Consider the following 22447-nt stretch of genomic DNA (forward strand, 5'->3'; position numbering starts at 1 on the left):
CATAAAGAGTGGATTATGTAACAAAATGTTTAGGGACAAATGACTAGCCATTTGGAGAAGACATAGTTAGATCACACTCTCAAATCTTAAATCAAAGAAATAAAATATGAGTTATTTAAAATAAAAAAAAAAACTAAAGTACTAAAGAAAATATCTGTCAATATTTAGGCATGACCTCAAAGTTGGAATTACAAAGTAAAATTGATAGACTTAAGTACATAAATATATATATTTAAATTTATATTTTCACTGATATTAAATATCTGATGTCAAAAATATGAATTATGATTTGTGAAAATATTTGGAAATACAGTGACAAAAGGCTGATATTCTAACTTTAAAAAAATCAGTGAGAAATGTTGAAGACTCCTATATATAAGTAGGACAAGGTTATAAATACTTAGCTCACAAAAGTGGAAATACAATGACTTCAAAATATAAAAATATTTTCAACCCTGCCAATAACCAAAGAACATTAATATATTGTGCATTGATATATCATTTTGAACCTACAATGTTGACAGAAATGGGTGCTCACTTTCTGAAGAGCAATTTGTCAATAGACACCAAAAAAGTCTTTAAATGGTATACGTGCCAACTGATCCAGAAATTTCACTTTGAAGAATTTGTTCTCAAGAAAATATGAGCAAAGATTTATGTACAAGGATAATTATCACAGCACTATTTAAACCATGAGAAACAAGTTAGTTGTCCAAAATAGAGATTGACTAAGAAATATATTTATATACTATATTCATTAACTAGAATACTAAGAAGTTCCTGAAAGTTAAACTGTAAAAGAATATATACTGACATGGAAAAAATGTTTATGATATATTGAGTCATAAAAAACAAAACAAAACTGCATACCACACAAAAAGTGTTTACTTAGTATATTATTTCATGTATATGTACAAATAGGCATGCACAATTATTTTATATATAATATATATTTTTTAATATATGTGTGCATATATTTGTGGGTTCTATATATATTTTATACACACTATATATATGACATAACAGGATATTTTATTCTATATAATCTGTGTGCACATATGTAGTTTAATTTGGGGGGCTTAGTTTATGTTAATTTTGTCATAAGTAAAGACCATAGAACAATTTGTATAAGAAAATGTTTCAGGCTTAGAAAGAGAGAGAGAGAGAGCATAGGAGAACATCTAGGCCCTCTCATTTAAATCGGACCTTAAAATGGGAAAGGATTTTCAGCACTGGTTGTGAAATTGTAACTGACATCTTGTACTTCTTGCAGAGGTGATATAAGAAAGTATGGGAGAAGAGGAAAGATGATACAGGGTTACAATCTGGAAGAGTTTAGCTGAAAGGGTCGAGGCAGAGGGTGATGTCTGGAAAACATGGAAAATGTAAGTTAAAAGGAATGAAGTACAGCAACTCCACTCACCTCCTCATTATAGTCTTCAACTCAGGAACTCTCTCTACCTTTGCTTCTTCTAACTCCTTAAAGTGCCTCTCACTTCAATAAAGGATGCCAACATCCAACATCCTGTCAAAGCTCAAACTTGATCCTCCTCTTCCTTCTGCCCACTCAATGTTTGGTCAATTTATCCAAATTGCCATCTATCCACATCTCTCTGTTTCCACTGCCACTTTTCTAATCCAGTTCGCCCCTCATCTCAACCATCAAAACGGTCCCTGAACATTTTTTTTAACTGCTATACAACTGCCTGAGGAAAATTTTGTAAACAAAAAGCTACCAGGTGGCTCCCCTGCACAAACCCACCACAGTGCCTTTCTGTGTCCTTGGGAAAAGTTCAATTCCTCAAAAGAGTCTACAAGACTCTTGTGTCTGGTCTCCTCGCTTACAACTTGGCCTCTCCCCACTCAAGCCATCTCCAGCCATACTTGACCTCTTCAGGGCCTAGAATACAGTACTCTTCCTCAGGAGAAACACTTTTCCTTCCACCTTCATCTGGCCAACTGCTTATAGTTCAAACTCCATGACATGCTCAAGAAAACCTTCCCTCACTACCTAGATTGGGATACCTGTCTTATTTATTTAGTGTTCTCTCTTTACCCTTTTATAACACATTCATGACATTTCCTCTCTCAGATCTGATCGCCATATGAAGATGGGAAGAATCATATTTCTCTTGTTGATATAGCAAAATGGCTGACACAGAGCAGATATAGGTATTAATAAATACATATGTTATATATTAATATGTATAAATTCACTTGCCTCCTTTACTCACATTGTCTTTTTTTCTTTCTTTAGTCTTCTTGGAGTTATAGTTGTCAATGGTGACTAGCCCCTTCAGCAACAAGTGGAAGACAGGAGCTAGCTGATATCTGTTTTAGAACTTGAAGGGAGAGTATATGTACATGTATGTATTTGACAGCCAGAGTAGTAATTAAGATAGGCTGAAGGTCCCTTTTATAGCTTATAAAGCCAGAAATTTCATCTAAGAACCATGAGCTTGCACTTAGATTGAGTATTTTTTTTAAGGCTATGAAATTTTAACGGCACAGATGAAAAAAAAAAACAACACATCATTTGTTCCAATTATACTTGACATCTTAAAACCAGGTAGATCACTGATCTTTTTTAAAGAGTCAAGCATTTACATGTCATGGAAAGGAGTTTTAAAGCCACAGAATTCAAATATCTTACCCTCAAGGGAAATAATAGTGACTTAGAGTTCAGGATTTCTGTGTGTGTGGCTCATAAGGGACTAGCCACCCCATGGTGCCAGATCTCAGTGTGGAAAGAGAATTTATCGCTGGGAAAATTTCTCATTTCCTCTAGAAAGACAATTTTTACACAGACGAGAATGAGAGCAAAGTATTTTCACTAATTCCCTGCCTCTTATCCCTGTCTACAAAATCCTCCCATTAACAGTTTCCAGTCAAAACCATTGGGTTGAACTTACCCTCTGCTGCAGATTATTTCTAGGGCTTCCAAGTTCCCATGGTAGGCTGCTAGGAGTGTGGGAGTCATGCCATCTTCATCAGAAAGATTCAGATCTCTCTTGGTAGCCTCCTTCAGAAGTTCCAGGTAGCTATCACTAGCAGCTTGATGATAGCGAGTGGACATTTTTCTGCTCTCCGAAGCTTTGCCAAATATCACTCTCCAGGCGGAAGAGGATGTCAGTGAAGCAGCCTTCTTATAAAGCTGGTTAATCAGTGACAAGGAACAGTGTCAGCCCAGGGCAAAGCTCACTCCAGCCTCCCTCCATGGAAAGCAGCCAGAAAGATTCATGGCACTGAACTTAGACCTTCTCTCTCTGGAATGGCCATGCCATTGAAAATTGAGGACTGTTGTGTTCATCTTGAATGCCTTAAAAGAGACACATTTTTCTTGTCTCTTAACAAGTTTTGAATATAATATTGGTCATCTAGGCACAGAATGAAGAAAATAATTTCAAAACAACTCAGAACTAGGCTAGCTCATTGGAGCAGTCCATTTTTCTAAAGTGTTGTATTGAGGTATAAGTTACACATTATGAAATTCAACCATTTTAAGTGCAAAATTCAATGATTGTTACTAAATTTAGAGCTGTGTAATTGTCACCATGAAACCAAGCAGGCCCCTGCAGGAACTTGCCAGACAGACCCTCTCCTTACCAGTCCACTACCTCTTGTTTGTAGAAAAGCTGTGGCCTTTTAGGCCCTTTCCAAGTTCTAAACAGCAAATCTAATCAGAGAAGTGAGAAAGGGTAGAAACAAAGAAAAATCAAGCAAAACAAAATAATAATTGTTTAGCCATAAAACAAAGTCAAGGGCATTTAGTTCCTCCTTAATGCTGATAGATAATATCCTAAACAACATGCTTGAGCTATTTTGCAGACACTGAACCCCTCACCAGGTGGAAAAAGTTAACTGCATGCTGACCATCAACACATAGATTCCAAACCAGTTGGAACCAGGAGGTTGATGACTGAGATTTTCAAAATATCACGCTGTTACTTCACCAATAATCAATCAAGAACCGTGGATGAGCTGGTCACACAGCCTGTGACCCTTTTCCTGATATGTCCTTAAAAACCCTTCCCTGAAAGCCACTGGTGAGTTTGGGTCTTTCAAGTAAAAGTTTTTGCTTGGCACCCTGCAATAAATGCTGCATTTTCCTTCACCACAGCCTAGTGTCAGTAGATTGGCTTTGCCACACAGACAGTGAGCAGACCCAACTTCTGTTTGGTAACAACCATAATCCAGTTTTATAACATATCTGTAACCCCTCAAATATTCCTCATGCTAATTTGTAATCACTCCTCTTTTCTGTTTTCTGTCTCTACAGATTTACTATTTGTAGGTATTTCATGTAAATGGAATCATACAATATATAGCCTTTTGTACCTTCACATAAATTTTTGAGGTGCATCATTTTACAGCATGTAACATTATTTCCTTCCCTTTTATTTCTGAATAGCATTCTACTATACTAATATACCAAATTTTCTTTATTCTTTCAACAGTTGATAGACATTTGAATTGTCTCCACATTTTGTTTTTATGAATACTGCTACCATGACTGTACAAGTTTTTGTGTGGACATATACTTTCACATATCTAAGGTATAAATCAACAAATGGAATTTCTCAATTATATGGCAATTTATATTTAACTTTTTAAGAAATTAACAAACTGTTTTCCAAAGTGACTGTATAGATTTTCATTTCCATCAGCAATGTTTGAAACTGTTCAGTTCAGTCACTCAGTCGTGTCTGACTCTTTGTGACCCCATGGACTGCAGCACATCAGGCTTCCCTGTCCATTACCAACTCCTGGAGCTTGCTCAAACTCATGTGCATGAAGTCAGTGATGCCATTCAACCATCTCATCCTCCATCGTCCCCTTCTCCTCCTGCCTTCAATCTTTCCCAGCCTCAGGGTCTTTTCAAATGAGTCAGTTCTTTACATCAGGGGGCCAAAGTATTAGAGCTACAGCTTCAGCATCAGTCTTTCCAATGAATAATCAGGATTGATTTCCTTTAGGATTGACTGGTTTGATCACCTTGCAGTCCAAGAGACTCCCAAGAGTCTTCTCCAACACCACAGTTCAAAAGCATCAATTCTTCGGCACTCAGCTTTCTTTATGGTCCAACTCTCACATCTATACATGACTACTGGAAAAACCATAGCTTTGACTATACAGACATTTGTCAGCAAAGTATGTCTGCTTTTTAATATGCTGTTGAGGTTGGTCATAGCTTTTCTTCCAAGGAGTAGGTATCTTTTAATTCCATGGCTGCAGTCACCATCTGCAGTGATTTTGGAGCCCAAGAAAATAAAACGTGTCACTGTTTTCATTGTTTCCCCATCTATTTGCCATGAAGTGATAGAACTGGATGCCATGATCTTCGTTTTTTGAATGTTGAGTTTTAAGACAGCTTTTTCACTCTCCTCTTTCACTTTCATCAAGAGGCTTTTGAGTTCCTCTTCACTTTCTGCCATTAGTGTCATATGCATATCTGAGGTTATTGATATTTCTCCCAGCAATCTTGATCCCAGCTTGTGCTTCATCCAGCCTGGCATTTTGCATGATGTACTCTGCATATAAGTTAAGTAAGCAGGGTGACAATATACAGCCTTGACATACTCCTTTCCCAATTTGAAACCATGTTGTTCCATGTTCGGTTCTAACTATTGCTTCTTGACCTGCATGCAGATTTCTCAGGAGGCAGGTAAGGTGGTCTGGTAATCCCATCTCTTGAAAAATTTCCCACAGTTTGTTGTGATCTACGCAGTCAAAGGCTTTGGTGTATGAGACTGTTGCTGCTGCTGCTGCTAAGTCGCTTCAGTCGTGTCCGACCCTGTGCGACCCCATAGACGGCAGCCCAGACTGTTAGGGAAATTGAAATGGAGAAAGTCTTGTTCAGTCTTCAGAAGCAGGAGAGCAGGCTTCTGACCTTGCTGCTGACCTGCCTGTACACTACCCAGACTCCATGCCTGCCTGCAAGCATAGAAAGCCAGGTAGCCCTTTAGATAAGAAAGCAAGTGGCTCTTGGAATTCTTGAGCCCCTGGAGGTCTGGCCAACCACGTGGGGTCTAAAGAAACCCTTTGACTCACAAGATAAATAGCATTGTAAAAAGGTTAAAGTAAAACAGGAACTGCATTTTAGTATGCAAACTGATGATGATATCAGTTTGCAACCTGGGATTATAAGCAGGAGCCCCAAAAATGCAATTTGAAATTTCACCAGTGGAGTGGATACACTGCCCAAGGTTATTTCCTAACTGGGACTCCACATTGCTGTTTACAAGGGACTTCCCAGTGCTGTTTAATTCTGGATGTTGGTCTGTGCGATTTGGTGATGTATGTGCTATTAATTCTCTCTATTGTTTCTATTGCTTTTATTTTAATGACTGTATATTGAAGTTAAGTCAAATAATCTACAAAAATTCAAATTGTTCATTTGTGTGTAATGAGTGGTTTCTTTTGTTAACAAATCCTTTGAATCTAAAATGAAAGTAAAACTTTTGGCAAAACAGAGGCTGTAAGCATTTTCATATCCTTGCAGCCTTTATTATTTGCCTTTTCACTTAAAGTTATCTTAGTGGATGTGAAGTGGTACCCCTGTTGTTTAAATTTTTTTTTCCTAATGAGTAACAATGTCGATAATGTTTTAAGTGCTTATTAGCTATTTTACATTAAAAATTTTTTTTATTAGGTTGTCTTATTATTATTGAATTATAAGAGTTCTTTATACGTCCTAGATAAAAATCCGTTATCAGATATAGTTTGAACTTAATGAAAATGAAAACAAACATTTCAAAATGTACAGGACACAATTAGAACTGGGAGAACTTTGCAGTTTTTAATGTTTATGTTACTAATAGAAAAGAAGAAAAATCTCAAATCATTAACTTAAACTTTTGCATTATGGAAAGAAGGAAAAGAACAGAAAAATTAGTGTAAATAAAGAACACAATATAAAACGAAAACATGGTTCAAATTTATCTGTAATCAAAGTAAATGTAAACAGACCAAATTCACCAGTTAGAAGACTCAGCCATGTCTTATTTGTAATAGACACACTTAAAATATAAAATTGCAAAAAAAAAAAGTGAAAGCATAAAAGGAAAAGTTATATCAAGAAAATACTAACAACAAATTGGTATAGCTATATTTGTATCAGACAAAAAGGTAGTTTAAGCCAAACAATTACCAAGGATAAAGAGATAGTGATGAAAGGAAAAATTTATCAAGAAAATATGATAGTTCTAAACTTGTATGTACCAAGTAATATAGCCTCAAAATAGAAAAAAACAAATATTAATAGAATTTAAAGAGAAAGAACAAATCTGCTATCATAGCAAGAGATTTTAACACTCCCTTAATATTACATATCAATCAGACTTAAGATTAGGAAAGGTATAAAAAAATTGAATACAATTAAAAAGCTTTATCTAACAAGCCTATATAGAACACTGTATTTAATAGAAAATGCATGTTCTTTAAAAGCACACTGAGAATATTTGTAACATTCTGTTATATAAAATAGAACCTAATAGAACCCATGCAGGCCTCAACAAACATCAAATAGTAGGTTTCATGTAGGTCATATTCTCTGAAGACATTGCAATAAAATTAGAACCCATCATCCTTACACAACTGATGAACTGTTTATATGTTTTTGTGATATAACTTTTGCATCATTGTCATCATCTTGCATTGTATTTTTTCCTCTCTTTAATGCACTATAAATATTTCCCACATTGTTACAAAATAATATGCTTGGATAATAGTACATGGTATTGATGTGATGGAGGTATATACTTGAAGTCTGTAGCTGTTTATTCCTCATCTATTTTTGTTTAAGTCTTTATTCTGCTGCTGCTAAATCACTTCAGTCGTGTTCGACTCTGTGCGACCCCAGAGACGGCAGCCCACCAGGCTCCCCCGTCCCTGGGATTCTCCAAGCAAGAACACTGGAGTGGGTTGCCATTTCCTTCTCCAAAGCATGAAAGTGAAAAGTGAAAGTGAAGTCGCTCAGTCATGTCTGATTCTTAGCGACCCCATGGACTGCAGCCCACCAGGCTCCTCCATCCATGGATTTTCCAGGCAAGAGTACTGGAGTGGGGTCTTTATTCTAAGATAAATTAAAACCCACACTGAAAAAGCAAAAGCTTTCATCTGCAAATCCTTACAATAGTTAGCTTTAAAGGTCAATATTTTTTTTTTTTTTGGTTTCTATGAGAACAGTGGAAGCTGTAGAAGCAAAACCTTATTTATTTGCTTTTAAAAAAAGGAATCTTTTTTATCCTAGAAAAAGTGAAATATCCAAACATGACTGTGGACCCTTTCAGAACAAGGTAACATTGTTTCTCTATCATTTTTGCCTGAGCCACTGAAATTTAGACACAAGTGCATTCATTAATGTACTCTAAAATAGAAAATCATATGTAACCTGAGAAAGGGCTTCTCAAAGATAAATGGATTAATAGAATACTCTGTTCTACTATACAGTATTGTGTTCTATTCTATTCTACCATAATAGAATGCTAAGTGCCAATCACAGAAGGAGTCTGCTGACAGATAAAGATCATGATGGTGATAATAATGATAAGGATGATGAGAAGAGGAGAAGAATAAGAATTAAGGTAGAAGCAAAGGAAAAGGAAGCTGGAGCAATTATAAAGGAGAGGAATAGGGACTGCAAATGGAAGACAAAGAGGAGAAAGAAGAGTTTCTCAACTCCAGTAGTACTTATGACTTGGACTTAAACTCTTCCTATGAAATGGTAAAAAACTGAGATACACACACACACACACACACACAATCATCTATATATTTGTTGTTGTTTAGTCGCTCAGTCATGTCCACCTCTTTGCAACTCCATGGATTATAGCCTGCCAGGCCCTTTTTCCATGGGATTTCTCAGGCAAGAATACTGGTGTGGGTTGCCATTTCCTTCTCCAGGGGATCTTCCTGACCCAGGGATATAACTTGGTTTTCTTGCATTAGCAAGTGTATTCTTTACCACTGAGCCCACCACCTATATATATAGGCTTCCCTTGGCACCCTTTGGCATTTCCCTAAGAAAACTTCCTAGAGAAAATTGGATGGGGAGGGAGAGGGAAAGCAGAAATAAATCTTTCTGAACTTGAAACTCCTCTTTACCTCATTCCTTAAAGAGGAGGTTGAGAAAGAGAGTTGAACTTGGAGCTAGATAGAGTCCACATGGTCTAATGCAAGTTATTCCATCTATTTGAGTCTCTATTTCTTTGTGGATAAAGTTGGAGGAAATTGTTCATGATCCTATCATCAATTCCTTATGAGGGGTTGGATAATTGTGTGGCAATTGTGACTTTTGACTACATTTTTCTTACGGAAATAAGTGTTTGTGTCTGTTCCAACAGTACGCTGCTATTCTCTAGGAAGGTCAGAGAAGACCTGCCATACATACAGAGATTTTGAGGATTAGGCTTAGGTGGTGATGACCATTCCTTGTATTGTTCTTCTAACTGGCTAGTTAAGGCTCTCATCAACCTTCCTATTGCAACAAACCCTGCTACCCACATCTCCCTACACTCCTGCAGTATTAGTATAACTTTAGTGAAACATCCTGCAAGTGACTTCTGTGTCACTGGTTGCTGCTTAGGTTCAGAGGCATAGGTTCTATTTCCTTCTTTGTTTTTCTAAAACTCCAGAAACTCAACCTATCACCAGGATCCCCAAGAATGTAATTCTGAGAGCCCTTCTGCCTAGATACCACTTCTTTTTGCCAAAGACTCATAGGAAAACAGGGTTAATGAGCTTCCAGAAACAGCATTTGCAGAGATTTTCTCATCAATGGGTCTCCTTTTCCCCAGAGAGCAATGCCATTTTCAACTCTCCATTGTTGTGTTTATAATTTTGTGACCTCTCTTGTTTAATAGCAGCTACCTGATAGCTGAGTGGTCTGAACAGGAGTCCCATGTACTATGAAAGCAATCCTGGCCAAGTAGCCTTTGGATGGAGGATTTATTCAGGACTCTGATCTATCTATATAAGAGAGTTGTATATGACCCTTTGCTCAGGGAGAGGAAAAGAAGAGACAAAGAACAGTGCTAGATAATACTTGCAGTCCACCCCAAGAAAAACCATGCCGGCAAAGTGGAAAACAATCTTCTCCTTTGTTCTGAAAAACCATTCACTGCTCTTTGGGAAAGAAATTCAACAGCTTGTGCAACCCATGTTTTTATTAATGAGATTGCCCCCTGAACCGCAAGGGATCTGGCTTTCAAAAGCACACATTGTTTGCTCTTCAAAGCTATTCACGTCTAATTACAGAGGAAATTCCCTTGTCTGGTAGGGAAGCACAATTTTTATGTAGTAAGGAAGATGAAAAGATCCAAGCAGAAAATTTACTTTTAACAAGATTACTTCGTCTAATGAGTATCTGATTATAAATTCTATTGAAAATAAAAGCAATAGCAGAAAGTAAATGAAAATAAAGGGGATTACAAAAGCCCTGTTGTTACCCAGAAAGCTTAGATGAATCAGGCCCGGGCAGAACCAGGCATCGTTAACACACAACTATATGTGCTGAATTGGTTTATGATAAATGTATCTGTTGCAGTAGAGACATTTTCATATGGATTATTAAGAAATGTCACTTACATTTGTATTTTTTCTCTTCATCACAGTGCTAAAACTGTTCAACCAATTTGATGTGGACTTTTTCTATTAAAGAGATTTCAACAACCCTGCTTTTCATTTTAACTCATAGGTAACTCAAAGTGCAGAGAAACTTTCTTTCCCACACTGCAGATCATTGGTGGTGTTTTCCTTTGAAACATTGTTAAACACAAACATGAAGCAATCAAAAGAACCATTGTCTTCCCTTTTGCTTTTTCTTCTTCAAATGAAAGCATTTATGAAAATATTTAGGTGGATAAATGGAGTATTGAAATTATAATGTCCCTGAAGTATTGATGGGGTTTAATTTATTCACATAAGTTTCAAGACATTCAAAGTCCTATTTTTTTTTTTTTTTTTTTGCCAGAAAAACAGACAGAGCTGTTATTGTACCATCTGGTCTGCATGAGGCATATCTTGGCATCCCTTAACTGCACATTTTATAAATGCTAAACTCCAGATGGCAATACATTGTAACAGTGGAGAGCTTTATAAAGGTTTCCAAAAAACAAATTCTTTAAAATGTGAATATTAGATACTCTAAGCAGGGGCTATGAATTTAAATTTCATACTTGGATTAACTGACTTTGTTAGCTGGACAAATTTCCTTTTATCTTATGCCTTTTCCCTTTCCTAATTAATTGTGGTTTTAAGAATTGAAAAGCTCAATCGACATAAATCATATGACCTGATTCCTCATCCAAAGTTTAAGTTCTATAAAAACTTCAGAAACAGGGATCACTGGGAAACCTACATTAGCTGCCATTTTGTTTCAAGATAGCAGGATTATGACATAGGGGAGGTGTGTTATAGCACTCTTAAAGCAGATTATCAAATACCATTAAAACCATTTCTCAAAGCTGATATTTGGACTGGAAAGACAGGAAAATGTGAATGTTGAGCATTGTACTGAAATAAAGCCAGAGTACAGTAATGGTTAAGAATGTAGATTTTTAAGTCATAAAGGAAACTCCTCATTTTCTTAAGTTTTTCTCTCTTTGATCTGCATGTTTCTTTTCAAAAATAAGAACAACAACTGGGATCTGGAGTTTTCATCATCCTGTACCCAAGTGGCTCGGTGATAAAGAATGCCTGCCAAGCAGGAGACGCAGGTTTGATCCCTGGGTCTGGAAGATTCCCTGGAGAAGAAAATGGCAACCCACTCCAATATTATTGCCTTGGAAATTTCATGAACAGAGGAGAATTGTGGGCTACAGTCCATGGGATCACAAAAGAGTTGTACACAACTTACCAACTAAACAACAACATACCTTACAACACAGTAAAAAGAACATATATCTCATAGTCACACAGAGTTTTATTTCAATCTGAGAGTTTATAGTGGTTCTCTAAGGCTGCCACCTGATGTGAACAGTCAAGTCATTGGAAAAGACCTGATGCTGGGAAAGATTGAAGGCAAAAGGAGAAGAGGGTGACAGAGAATAAAATGGTTGGTTAGTATCACCAATTCAAAGGACATAAGTTTGAGCAAACTCCAGGAGATAGGGAGGGACAGGGAGGGACTAGCGTGCTGCAGTCCATGGGGTCACAAAGAGTTGGACACAACTTAGCAACAACAACAACAAAGGCTGCTAAAAATAGTATCTCAAACTGGGTGGCTTAAACATCAGAATTTTTTTTCTTAGAGTTCTGGAAGATAGAAATCTGAGATCAAAGTGCTGGCAGAATTGGTTTCTTCTGAGGGCAACGAGGGAAAGATTTGTCCCCAGCCTCTGTCCTTGACTTATAAAAGGTCATCTTCCCCATATCTTCACCTTGTCTTCCCTCTGTATATGTCTATGCCCAAATTCCTTCTTCTCATAAGGACACAAATTATATTGTATTAGGGCCTACCCTAAAGACCTCATTTTAATTTAATCATCTCTGTAAAGACCCTAGTTCCAAATACAATCACATTCTGAGGTACCTAGGCTTTTTTGGAGGGGGGCAGGGGAGCTTCAACTTTAATTCTTGTCATTTTCATTTGTATGAAATATGTTTTTCCATCCCTTACTTTCAATCTATTTGTGTCCTTGGCCTAAAGTGGGTTTCTTATGGGCAGCATATTGGAGCCTTGTTTTTTTTAATCCAATCTACTACTCTGGGTATTTTTTTTTTAACTTTACAATATTGTATTGGTTTTGCCATATATCAAAATGAATCCACCACAGGTATACATGTGTTCCCCATCCTGAACCCTCCTCCCTCCTCCCTCCCCATACCATCCCTCTGGGTCATCCCAGTGCACCAGCCCCAAGCATCCAGTATCGTGCATCGAACCTGGACTGGCGACTCATTTCATACATGATATTATACATGTTTCAATGCCATTCTCCCAAATCATCCCACCCTCTCCCTCTCCCACAGAGTCCAAAAGACTGTTCTATACATCAGTGTCTCTTTTGCTGTCTCATATACAGGGTTATTGTTACCATCTTTCTAAATTCCATATATATGCTTTAGTATACTGTATTGGTGTTTTTCTTTCTGGCTTACTTCACTCTGTATAATAGGCTCCAGTTTCATCCACCTCATTAGAACTGATTCAAATGTATTCTTTTTAATGGCTGAGTAATACTCCATTGTGTATATGTACCACAGCTTTCTTATCCATTCATCTGCTGATGGACATCTAGGTTGCTTCCATGTCCTGGCTATTATAAACAGTGTTGCGATGAACATTGGGGTACACGTGTCTCTTTCAATTCTGGTTTCCTCAGTGTATATGCCCAGCAGTGGGATTGATGGATCATAAGGCAGTTCTATTTCTGCTACTCTGGGTCTTTTGATTGGAGCATTTAGTCCATTGGCTTTTAAGGTATTGACAGATATGTATTAATTTCCATTTTAAATGTGGTTTTCCTGTTGACTGTGTATTTCTTCTTTATCCCTTTGCTTTTCTGTTTTCCCTTTTGTGGTTTGATAATTTTCTTTTGTATTATATTATGCTTACATTCTTTTTCTTTTGGTTTTCATGAATCTATTGTATGTTTTTGATTTCCAATTACCCTGTTATTCAAGTATATTAACCTTCTGTGCTTCCTGTTCCTTGATATCTGTTGAATTTGAGAAGTTATCAGCCATCATTTCTTCAAATACATTTTCAATTTCCTTTTTGCTTACTTTTCTTTCTGGGATCCCTATTGTGTGTAGATTGGCACACTTTATAGTCTCCCATAGGTCTCTTATTTTGCTTTCATTTTTTTCATTTGATTTTTTAGTCTGTTGTTCTGACTGGGTGATTTCCATTATTCTATCTTTCATATCATTTATTCATTCTTCTGCATTATTCATTTTGCTATCATTGCTTTAGCTTAGCTTTAACCTTGGTGAATGAGTTCCCTAATTTTTCCTTTTACACTTTCTAGTTTCTTTTTATAGCGATCAGCATTTCTAATTCTTCAGTATTTTCATTATCTCTTATTTTCAACTCATGTCTATTAGACTGAAGAGCTCTATTACATCATTTGTTTTTTCAGGAAAATCCTCTTGATCTTTTCATCGAGAGTGGCTCCTCTGCTTCTTTTAGTTATGTCTCTCGTTCCATGAGTTTAGGAGAAACAATTATATACTGTGGTCTTGGAGGGGCTTTTTTCTAGGGAGTGTCCCTGTGTCATTTGTATGGGTTTATTTTTTGGTGTGAAAGTTATTTTTAGTGTGTTTGCCTCCTGCCTCTTTCCTCAGCATTTGCTGGCCATTACCCCTTGAGAGGAGGTGTGACTGGTGTTTTGGTGATCAGAGCCTGCACTAGACATTGAGCAGGGGCTCCTGTTTGCTATGTGGCTGTCACTACTCTGTCATGGGCCAGGCATGTTCCCCAGTTGTTGGAGTGGAAGCCTTCAGATCCATTTCTGAGCTGCCTTCTGAGCTGCAGTGTGAGGTAGGTGGAATTGCAGTGCTCCCACTGGAAAAGGAGCTGCCGAATATTCCTCTGCCAGAGCTGTTAGCCAGTGACACTGCTCTGTTGTGTTATCTGTCACACATTTTGCAGGCTTACAAAGTGCACCACGGTTGGCACTGCCCTTGGCCCCATCTCATCTTTGGAAATGCTGGCAATGAGCCCTGGTATCTATCAGATATTGTTTTTACAAGGCCACCAGCACAGATGCACTGAAGTCAAGTTCAAGAACTGCAGAAGTTGTGTACCTGGATCTGCTAGGAGCACAATGGAGGCAGCTTAGACCCTGGCCCAGTCCAGCCCCCATGTGCGTGTGCCCACAAAGTCCACAGCTGCTAAGGCCAGAGCTTTCTCAGCCATGTGAGCACCTATTGTCCACTCAGATGTCCTGCAGGGACTGAATTTACAAAGCCAGCAGTGGAGGTGTAAATCTGCAGCTTGTGTAGCCAAGGGGAGAGATTTCAGCCTTGCTTCCTAAGCCGTGAAGGCCCTGGGACTCAGCTGTGGTTTTTAGCCCTGACTGGCTGTGGGCAACCCACTGGCGTCTGATCCCAGAGCCTCCTGAGGCAGCTGTGGGCTGTGGGATGCCCTGAGGCGGCAGCTGTGGTACAGAAGCCTGCTGGGATGGTGGCTGGGTTGTGAGAGCCCACCAAGGTGGTGGCTGGGGTGGGCTCTTCCAGAGCCCCGGGAGGCAGGGAGTAGCAAGTGGAAAAAAGGCTGCCAAGGCAGCCCCACCTCTCCCTATCCTATAGTGGCTTGGGTTTCCTTCTCCACAGAATCTCAGTTGCAGCCATGGCACACTCCAGTGCCTTCAGGCATCTCCACGCAGCCAGCAGCACTCCTCTCTCCAGGACTGTCCTCTAAACCCCAAGTTTTAGCACCCAGACCTCAGCAGCCCAGCAACATGTGTCTAAGGCTACAATGAGCAAGGTGTTGACACAAATGTTGATGTAGGTCTCTTGCTATTCTGTCTGCCACAAACCAGTTGCTGTGCCCTTCTCTGAGCCTGTAAATCTCACTTTCTGTCCAGATTTCCCTGCAAGTGAGGGGGCTTCCCAGGGTACAGGAACCTTTCCTTTTTTCAGCCCCTTTCCAAGGCCACAGTTCCCATCCCACTTCCTCTTTTTCTCCCTTTCATCCTACCCAGTTACATGGAGATCTTTCTTGTCCTTTTCAGCTATTCGAAGTCTTCTGCCAGTGTTCTAGAGGGGTTCTGTGGGAATTGTTCCATTTGTAGCTGTATTTTTGATGTATTTGTGGAGAAGATGAGATCCAAATAGTTCTAGTCCACCAACTTGATGTAAATGGATTAAATGCTTCAACCAAGAGATATAAACTGGCTGAATGGATACCAAAACAAGATCCATATACATGCTGTCGATAAAAGAACCACCTCAGACCTAGGGACACATACAGGCTGAAAGTGAGTATATGCAAAAAGATATTCCATGCAAATAAAAATCAAAAGAAAGCTGGAGTAGCAATATTCTTATCAGGCAAAACAGACTTTAAAATAAAGACTGTTACAAGAGATGAGTTTCCCAGGTGGTAAAGAACCTGCCTGCCAATGCAGGAGACATAAGAGATGCAGGTTCAATCCCTGGGTCGGGAAGATTCCTTGGAGGAGAGCATGGCAATCCACTCAGTGTTATTGCCTGGAGAATCCCTTGGACAGAGGAACAAAGAGTCAGGCACGACTGAAGTGACTCATGCACACACAAGAGATAAGGGACTCTCCATGAAGATCAACGGATTGATCCAAGAAGAAGATATAACAACTGTAAATGTATATGCACCCAGCATAGGAGCACCTTGATATATAAGGCAAATGTTAACAGACTCAAAAGGGGAAATTGGCAGTAACACAATAATAGTGAGGAACTTTAGCATCCCTCTAACATAGGTGGACAGATCATCCAGACAGAAAAGCGATAAGGAAGCACAGGCCTTAAATGACACATTAAACCAGATGGACGTAATTGCTATTTATAGAGCATTTAATCTGAAATCAGCAGAATACACATTCTTCTCAAGTGTATGGAACACTGCCCAGGATAGATCACAAGCTGGGTCACAAGGCAAACCTTGGTAAATTTAAGAAAATTGAAATCACTTCAAGCATCTTTTCCAGCCACAACACTATGAGATTAGAAATTAACTACAAGAAAAAATATAAAAAGCACAAACACATGGAGGCTAAACAATGTGCTACTAAGCAGACAATGGATCAGTGAAGAAAACAAAATGGAAATCAGAAAGTATCCAGAGGAAAATGAAAACAAAACAAACAAACAAAAAAATGGCAAACCAAAAACTATGGGACTGGAAAAGCAGTTATAAGAGGAAGTTTACAGCACTGTAACTATGTTTCAGGAAACAAGAAAAATCTCAAATAAACAACCTAACCCTACCTTAAAGCAACTAGAGAAAGAAGAACAAACAAAACTCAAAGTTAGAAGAAGGAAAGAAATCATGAAGATCAGAGTGGAAATAAATGAAACAGAGATGAAGAAAATGGTATAAAAGAATAATGAAACTAAAAGCAGTTCCTTGAAAAGATGAACAAAATTGATATGTGCTTATCCAGATTCATTATGGGAAAAAAAGGAAGAGGACTTAAATTAATAAAAGGAAAAGTGGAAAAGGAGAAGTTACAATGGACACCACAGAAATACAAAGAATCATAAGAGACTAGTACAAGCAACTATATGCCCATATAATGGAGAGTCCAGAAGAAATGGAGAGATTCTTAGAAAGGTACAATCTTCCAAGACTGAACCAGGAAGAAATAGAAAATATGACCAGACTGATAACAAGTACTAAAATTGAAATGGTGATTAAAAACTTCCAACAGGCAAAAGTCTATGACTGGATAGCTTCACATGCAATTTATATCAAACATTAAGAGTTAATACCTATTCTTCTGAAACTCTCAAAAAATTTCAGAGAAAGAGACACTTCCAAACTCATTCTATGAGGCCACTATCACCCTGATGTCAAAACCAGACAAAGATATCACAAAAAAAGAAAGCTACAGGCCAGTATCCCTGACGAAAATATGATCCAGCAATAACTCTTGGCATATATCCAGAGAAAACCATAATTCAGTAAGATACATGCACCTCAGTGTTCGTTGCAGCACTGTTTACAATAGCCAGACATGGAAGCAACCTAAATATCATCAACAGAAGAATAAAGAAGATGTGATGCATATATACAATGGAATATTACTCAGCCATTGAAAAGAATGAAATAATGCCACCTGCAGCAACATGGGTGAACCTAGAGATTATTATACTAAGTAAAAGTAAATCAGAAAAAGACACGATATCACTTATATGTGGAATCTAAAAAAATGATATTAATGAACTTATTTACAAAAGAGAAACGGACTCACAGACTTTGAAAACAAACTTGTGGTTACAAAAGGGGAAAAGGGCAGGGGAGGGATAAATTAGGAGTTTGGGATTGACATACACATACTACTATATATAAACTAGATAATCAACAAAGACCTACTCTATAGCACAGAGAACTCTACTCAGTATTATATAATAACCCATATAGGAAAAGAAACTGAAAAAGAAACAATATATGTATATGTATAACTGAATCACTTTGCTGTACACCTGAAACTAACACAATAGTACAAATAAACTATATTCCAATATAAAATAAAAATTAAATTATCAATTAAAAATGAAAAGATACATGCATCCTATGCCCATGAACAGAGGAGCCTGGTGGGTCACAGTCCATGGACTTGCATAAGAGTCATACGTGATTTAATGACCAAAAACAAAACAACAGCAAAAAAAAAACAATACTCGTAGCAGCACTATTTACAATAGCCAAGACATGAAAACAACCTAAATGTCCAAGGAATGGATAAAGAAGATGTGAGATATATAATACTCAGTCATAAAAAATGAAATAATGTCTTTTGCAGGAAGGTGCATGGACCCAGAGATTATCATACTAAGCAAAGTAAGTAAAAAACCGAAAGACAAATACCATACAATATTACCTATATGTGAAATATAAAATATGATACAAATAAATGTATCTACAAAACAGAAGCAAACTCACAGACACAGAGAACAGACTTGTGGTTGTCGAGGGGGAAAGGGGTGGGAAGGGAAGGATTGGGAGTTTGGGATTAGCAGATGCAAACTAGAGTATATAGGATGAATAAACAATAAGATCCTACTGTATAGCACAGGGAACTATACTCAATATCCTGTGATAAATGACAATGGAAAAGAATATGAAAAAATATATATGTGTGTGTGTGTGTATATATATATATATATATATATATATATATATATATATAACTGAATCACTTTGCTGTACAGCAGAAATTAACACAACATTGTAAATGAACTATGTTGTTGTTCAGTTACCCAGTTGTGTTCGACTCTTTGCAGCCCCATGGACTGCAGCACACCAGACCTCCCTGTCCCTCACCATCTCCCAAAGATTGCCCAAGTTCATGTCCATTGCATTGGTGATGCCATCCAACCATCTCATCCTCTGATGCCTTCTCATTCTGCCCTCAATCTCTCCCAGCACCAGGGACTTTTTCAATGCATTGGCTGTTCACATCAGGTGATCAAAATACTGGAGCTTCAGCTTCAGCATCAGTCCTTCCAATGAGTATTCAGGGTTGGTTTCCCTTAAGATTGACTGGTTGGATCTCCTTGCTGTCCATGGGACTCTCAGGAGTCTTCTCCAGAACCCCAGTCTGAAGGCATCAGTTCTTTGGTGCTCTGCCTTCTTCACGGTCCAGCTCTCACAAACATACTAGACCACTGGGAACACCATAGCCTTGACTACAGGCCTTTGTCAGCAGAGGAATGTCTCTGTTTTTCAAGACCCTGTCTAGGTTTGTCATAGCTTTCCTGCCAAGTAGCGATCATCTTCTGATTTCATGGCTAGAGGCACCATCCACAGTTATTTCAGAGCCCAAGAAGAGGAAATCTGTCACTGCTTCCACATTTTTCCCTTCTATTTGTCATGAAGTAATGGGGTCAGATCTTAGTTTTTTTAATATTTAGTTTTAAGCTGACTCTTTCACTCTCCCCCTTCACCCTCATCAAGATGCTCTTTAGTCTTTCTTTACTTTCTGCCATTGAAGGAGTATCATCCACATATCTGAGGTTGTTGATATTTCTCCTGCCTATCTTGATTCCAGCTCAGCATTTCTCATTCAGCCTGGCATTTCTCATGACATGCTCGATATATAGGTTAAATAAGCAGGGTGACAACAGACGGCCCTGTCATATTATACTTCAATAAAATATTAAAAAAAAATTGTGGGGGACAAATTCATTCCATAACAGCTTTCTACTTCGTAGCTAATCAGCTTGGGGGAAATTCACGTAAGGAGCCTTTATTTCCTTTTCTTATTCCTATCTTGAAGGTTATCCATCAGTGTCCAGCATAGGACCTATACACAAAGGGCAAAAATGCCCTTCCCTCCTTCCTACAGAGACTTACCAGGGTTTCTGAGGACCATCTATTCTTTCCCAGTATTCTGTGTGAAATGTGAATGATAAAGGCATGGGTTTATAAAACCCCCCTGAGAACCAAAATAGGAAGGGGTAGATTAGAAATTTAGTGAAAGGAGATTTAACAGAATTAAGGGTTACTTGAATAGACAACCCTTCAGGAAATAGGTGGAGCTTCAACCTGTTACCTTAATCAAGACCCAAATTCTATAGAGAGCTTGTTTGATAGCTTCAGTCTTGTGCCTACCCCTTGTCCAAAGGGGGATGGAAACAGCTTGACTAGAAGTCTCAGTAAGATTGTATCTAATGGGAGAGTTCCCTGAAGCCCATCATGGTACTGCTACCGAAAGAAAAAGATCATTTGTGCTCATGCTTGGTCATGTCCAACTCTTTGCATCCCCATGGACCGTAGCCCACCAGGCTCCTCTGCCCATGGAATTTTTCAGGCAAGAATACTGGAGAGGATTGCCATTTCCAACTGCAGGGGATCTTCCTAACCAAGGAATTGAGCCCATGTCTCTTGTGTCTCCTGCACTGGCAGACAGATTCTTTACCACTATGCCACCTGGGAAGTCAGAGAAAGGGATACTGGACAGAAAAGAACATACATCTGTGTATTTAAATTTACTTAGTTATGCTTAGGTTTTATTTGTCACATACATAGCCATTTGGTGTCTCCCATCAGAAAGCATAGCCCTTAAAGCCTGTCTTTGTCTGCACTTATACAAATGTGCAGACAAATGTGTGTGTTCAGTTCAGTTCAGTCGCTCAGTCGTGTCTGACTGTTTGCGACCCCATGAATTGCAGCACGCCAGGCCTCCCTGTCCATCACCAACTCCCGGAGTTCACTCAGACTCACATCCATCGAGTCAGTGATGCCATCCAGCCATCTCATCCTCTGTCGTCCCCTTCTCCTCTTGCCCCCAATCCCTCCCAGCATCAGAGTCTTTTCCAATGAGTCAACTCTTCGCATGAGGTGGCCAAAGTACTGGAGTTTCAGCTTTAGCATCATTGCTTCCAAAGAAATCCCAGGGCTGATCTCCTTCAGAATGGACTGGTTGGATCTCCTTGCAGTCCAAGGGACTCTCAAGAGTCTTCTCCAACACCACAGTTCAAAAGCATCAATTCTTTGGCACTCAGCCTTCTTCACAGTCCAACTCTCACATCTGTACATGACCACAGGAAAAAACCATAACCTTGACTAGACGAACCTTTGTTGGCAAAGTAATGGCTCTGCTTTTCAATATGCTATCTAGGTTGGTCATAACTTTCCTTCCAAGGAGTAAGTGTCTTTTAATTTCATGGCTGCAGTCACCATCTGCAGTGATTTTGGAGCCCCCAAAATAAAGTCTGACACTGTTTCCACTGTTTCCCCATCTATTTCCCATGAAGTGATGGGACCAGATGCCATGATCTTCGTTTTCTGAATGTTGAGCTTTAAGCCAACTTTTTCACTCTCCACTTTCACTTTCATCAACAGGCTTTTTAGTTCCTCTGCACTTTCTGCCATAAGGGTGGTGTCATCTGCATATCTGAGATTATTGATATTTCTTCTGGCAATCTTGATTCCAGCTTGTGCTTCTTCCAGTCCAGCATTTCTCATGATGTACTCTTCATGTAAGTTAAATAAGCAGAGTGACAATATACAGCCTTGACGAACTCCTTTTCCTATTTGGAACCAGTCTGTTGTTCCATGTCCAGTTATAACTGTTGCTTCCTGACCTGCATACAAATTTCTCAAGAGGCAGATCAGGTGGGTATGTACAAATGTACAAATATGTGTTGCTTCTTTTGAGACTCCACAGTGTTATGGATGCTCAGTACATGCTCCCTTAGAAAATACCTACACTTCCATAATGTAAAACTGGGCTCATTTTGAAATACAAATTCTAAATAGTAGTCACACATAACTATTGCCACAATCATGCTGCTTAACAAACCGTCCAAAATTGAGTGGCTTAAAAGAATAAGCATTGATTTAACTCACAAGTCTCCAGTTAACTGGTCAATTCTTCTGTGCTCAGCTGACCTTGGCGTGGCTCACTCATTCATCAGCAGTCAACTAGCACGTCAGCTGGCAACTGGTTGCTTTAGCATGGCCTCAGCTTAGATGTCAAGGCTATGGTTTTTCCTGTAGTCATATATGGATGTGAGAGTTGGACTATAAAGAAAGCTGAGCACAGAAGAATTGATGCTTTTGAACTGTGGTGTTAGAGAAGACTCTTGGGAGTCCCTTGGACTGCAAGGAGATCTAACCAGTCCATCCTAAAGGAAGTCAGTCCTGAATATTCATTGGAAGGACTGATGCTAAAGCTGAAACGCCAATACTTTGGCCACCTGATGCGAAGAGCTGACTCATTAGAAAAGACCCTGATGCTGGGAAAGACTGAAGGCGAGAGGAGAAGGAGATGACAGAGGATGAGATGGTTGG

General features: G+C 38.7%; 1 protein-coding gene across 3 annotated transcripts in view; it reads right to left on the reverse strand.

The window, feature by feature from the left end:
- Positions 1-22447, reverse strand: part of ANKS4B (ankyrin repeat and sterile alpha motif domain containing 4B) — a 35391-nt gene that overhangs the window by 9560 nt on the left and 3384 nt on the right. For all 3 annotated transcript variants that reach the window (XM_025274602.3, XM_044935578.2, XM_044935579.2), the window contains exon 2: positions 2913-3154. In XM_025274602.3, the coding sequence (XP_025130387.1) occupies positions 2913-3076 (164 nt within the window). In that variant the 5' untranslated portion in view covers positions 3077-3154. The remainder of the gene's footprint in view (positions 1-2912; positions 3155-22447) is intronic.

This window comes from Bubalus bubalis, chromosome 24 (assembly GCF_019923935.1).
Source record: "Bubalus bubalis isolate 160015118507 breed Murrah chromosome 24, NDDB_SH_1, whole genome shotgun sequence".
Classification (NCBI taxonomy): domain Eukaryota; kingdom Metazoa; phylum Chordata; class Mammalia; order Artiodactyla; family Bovidae; genus Bubalus; species Bubalus bubalis.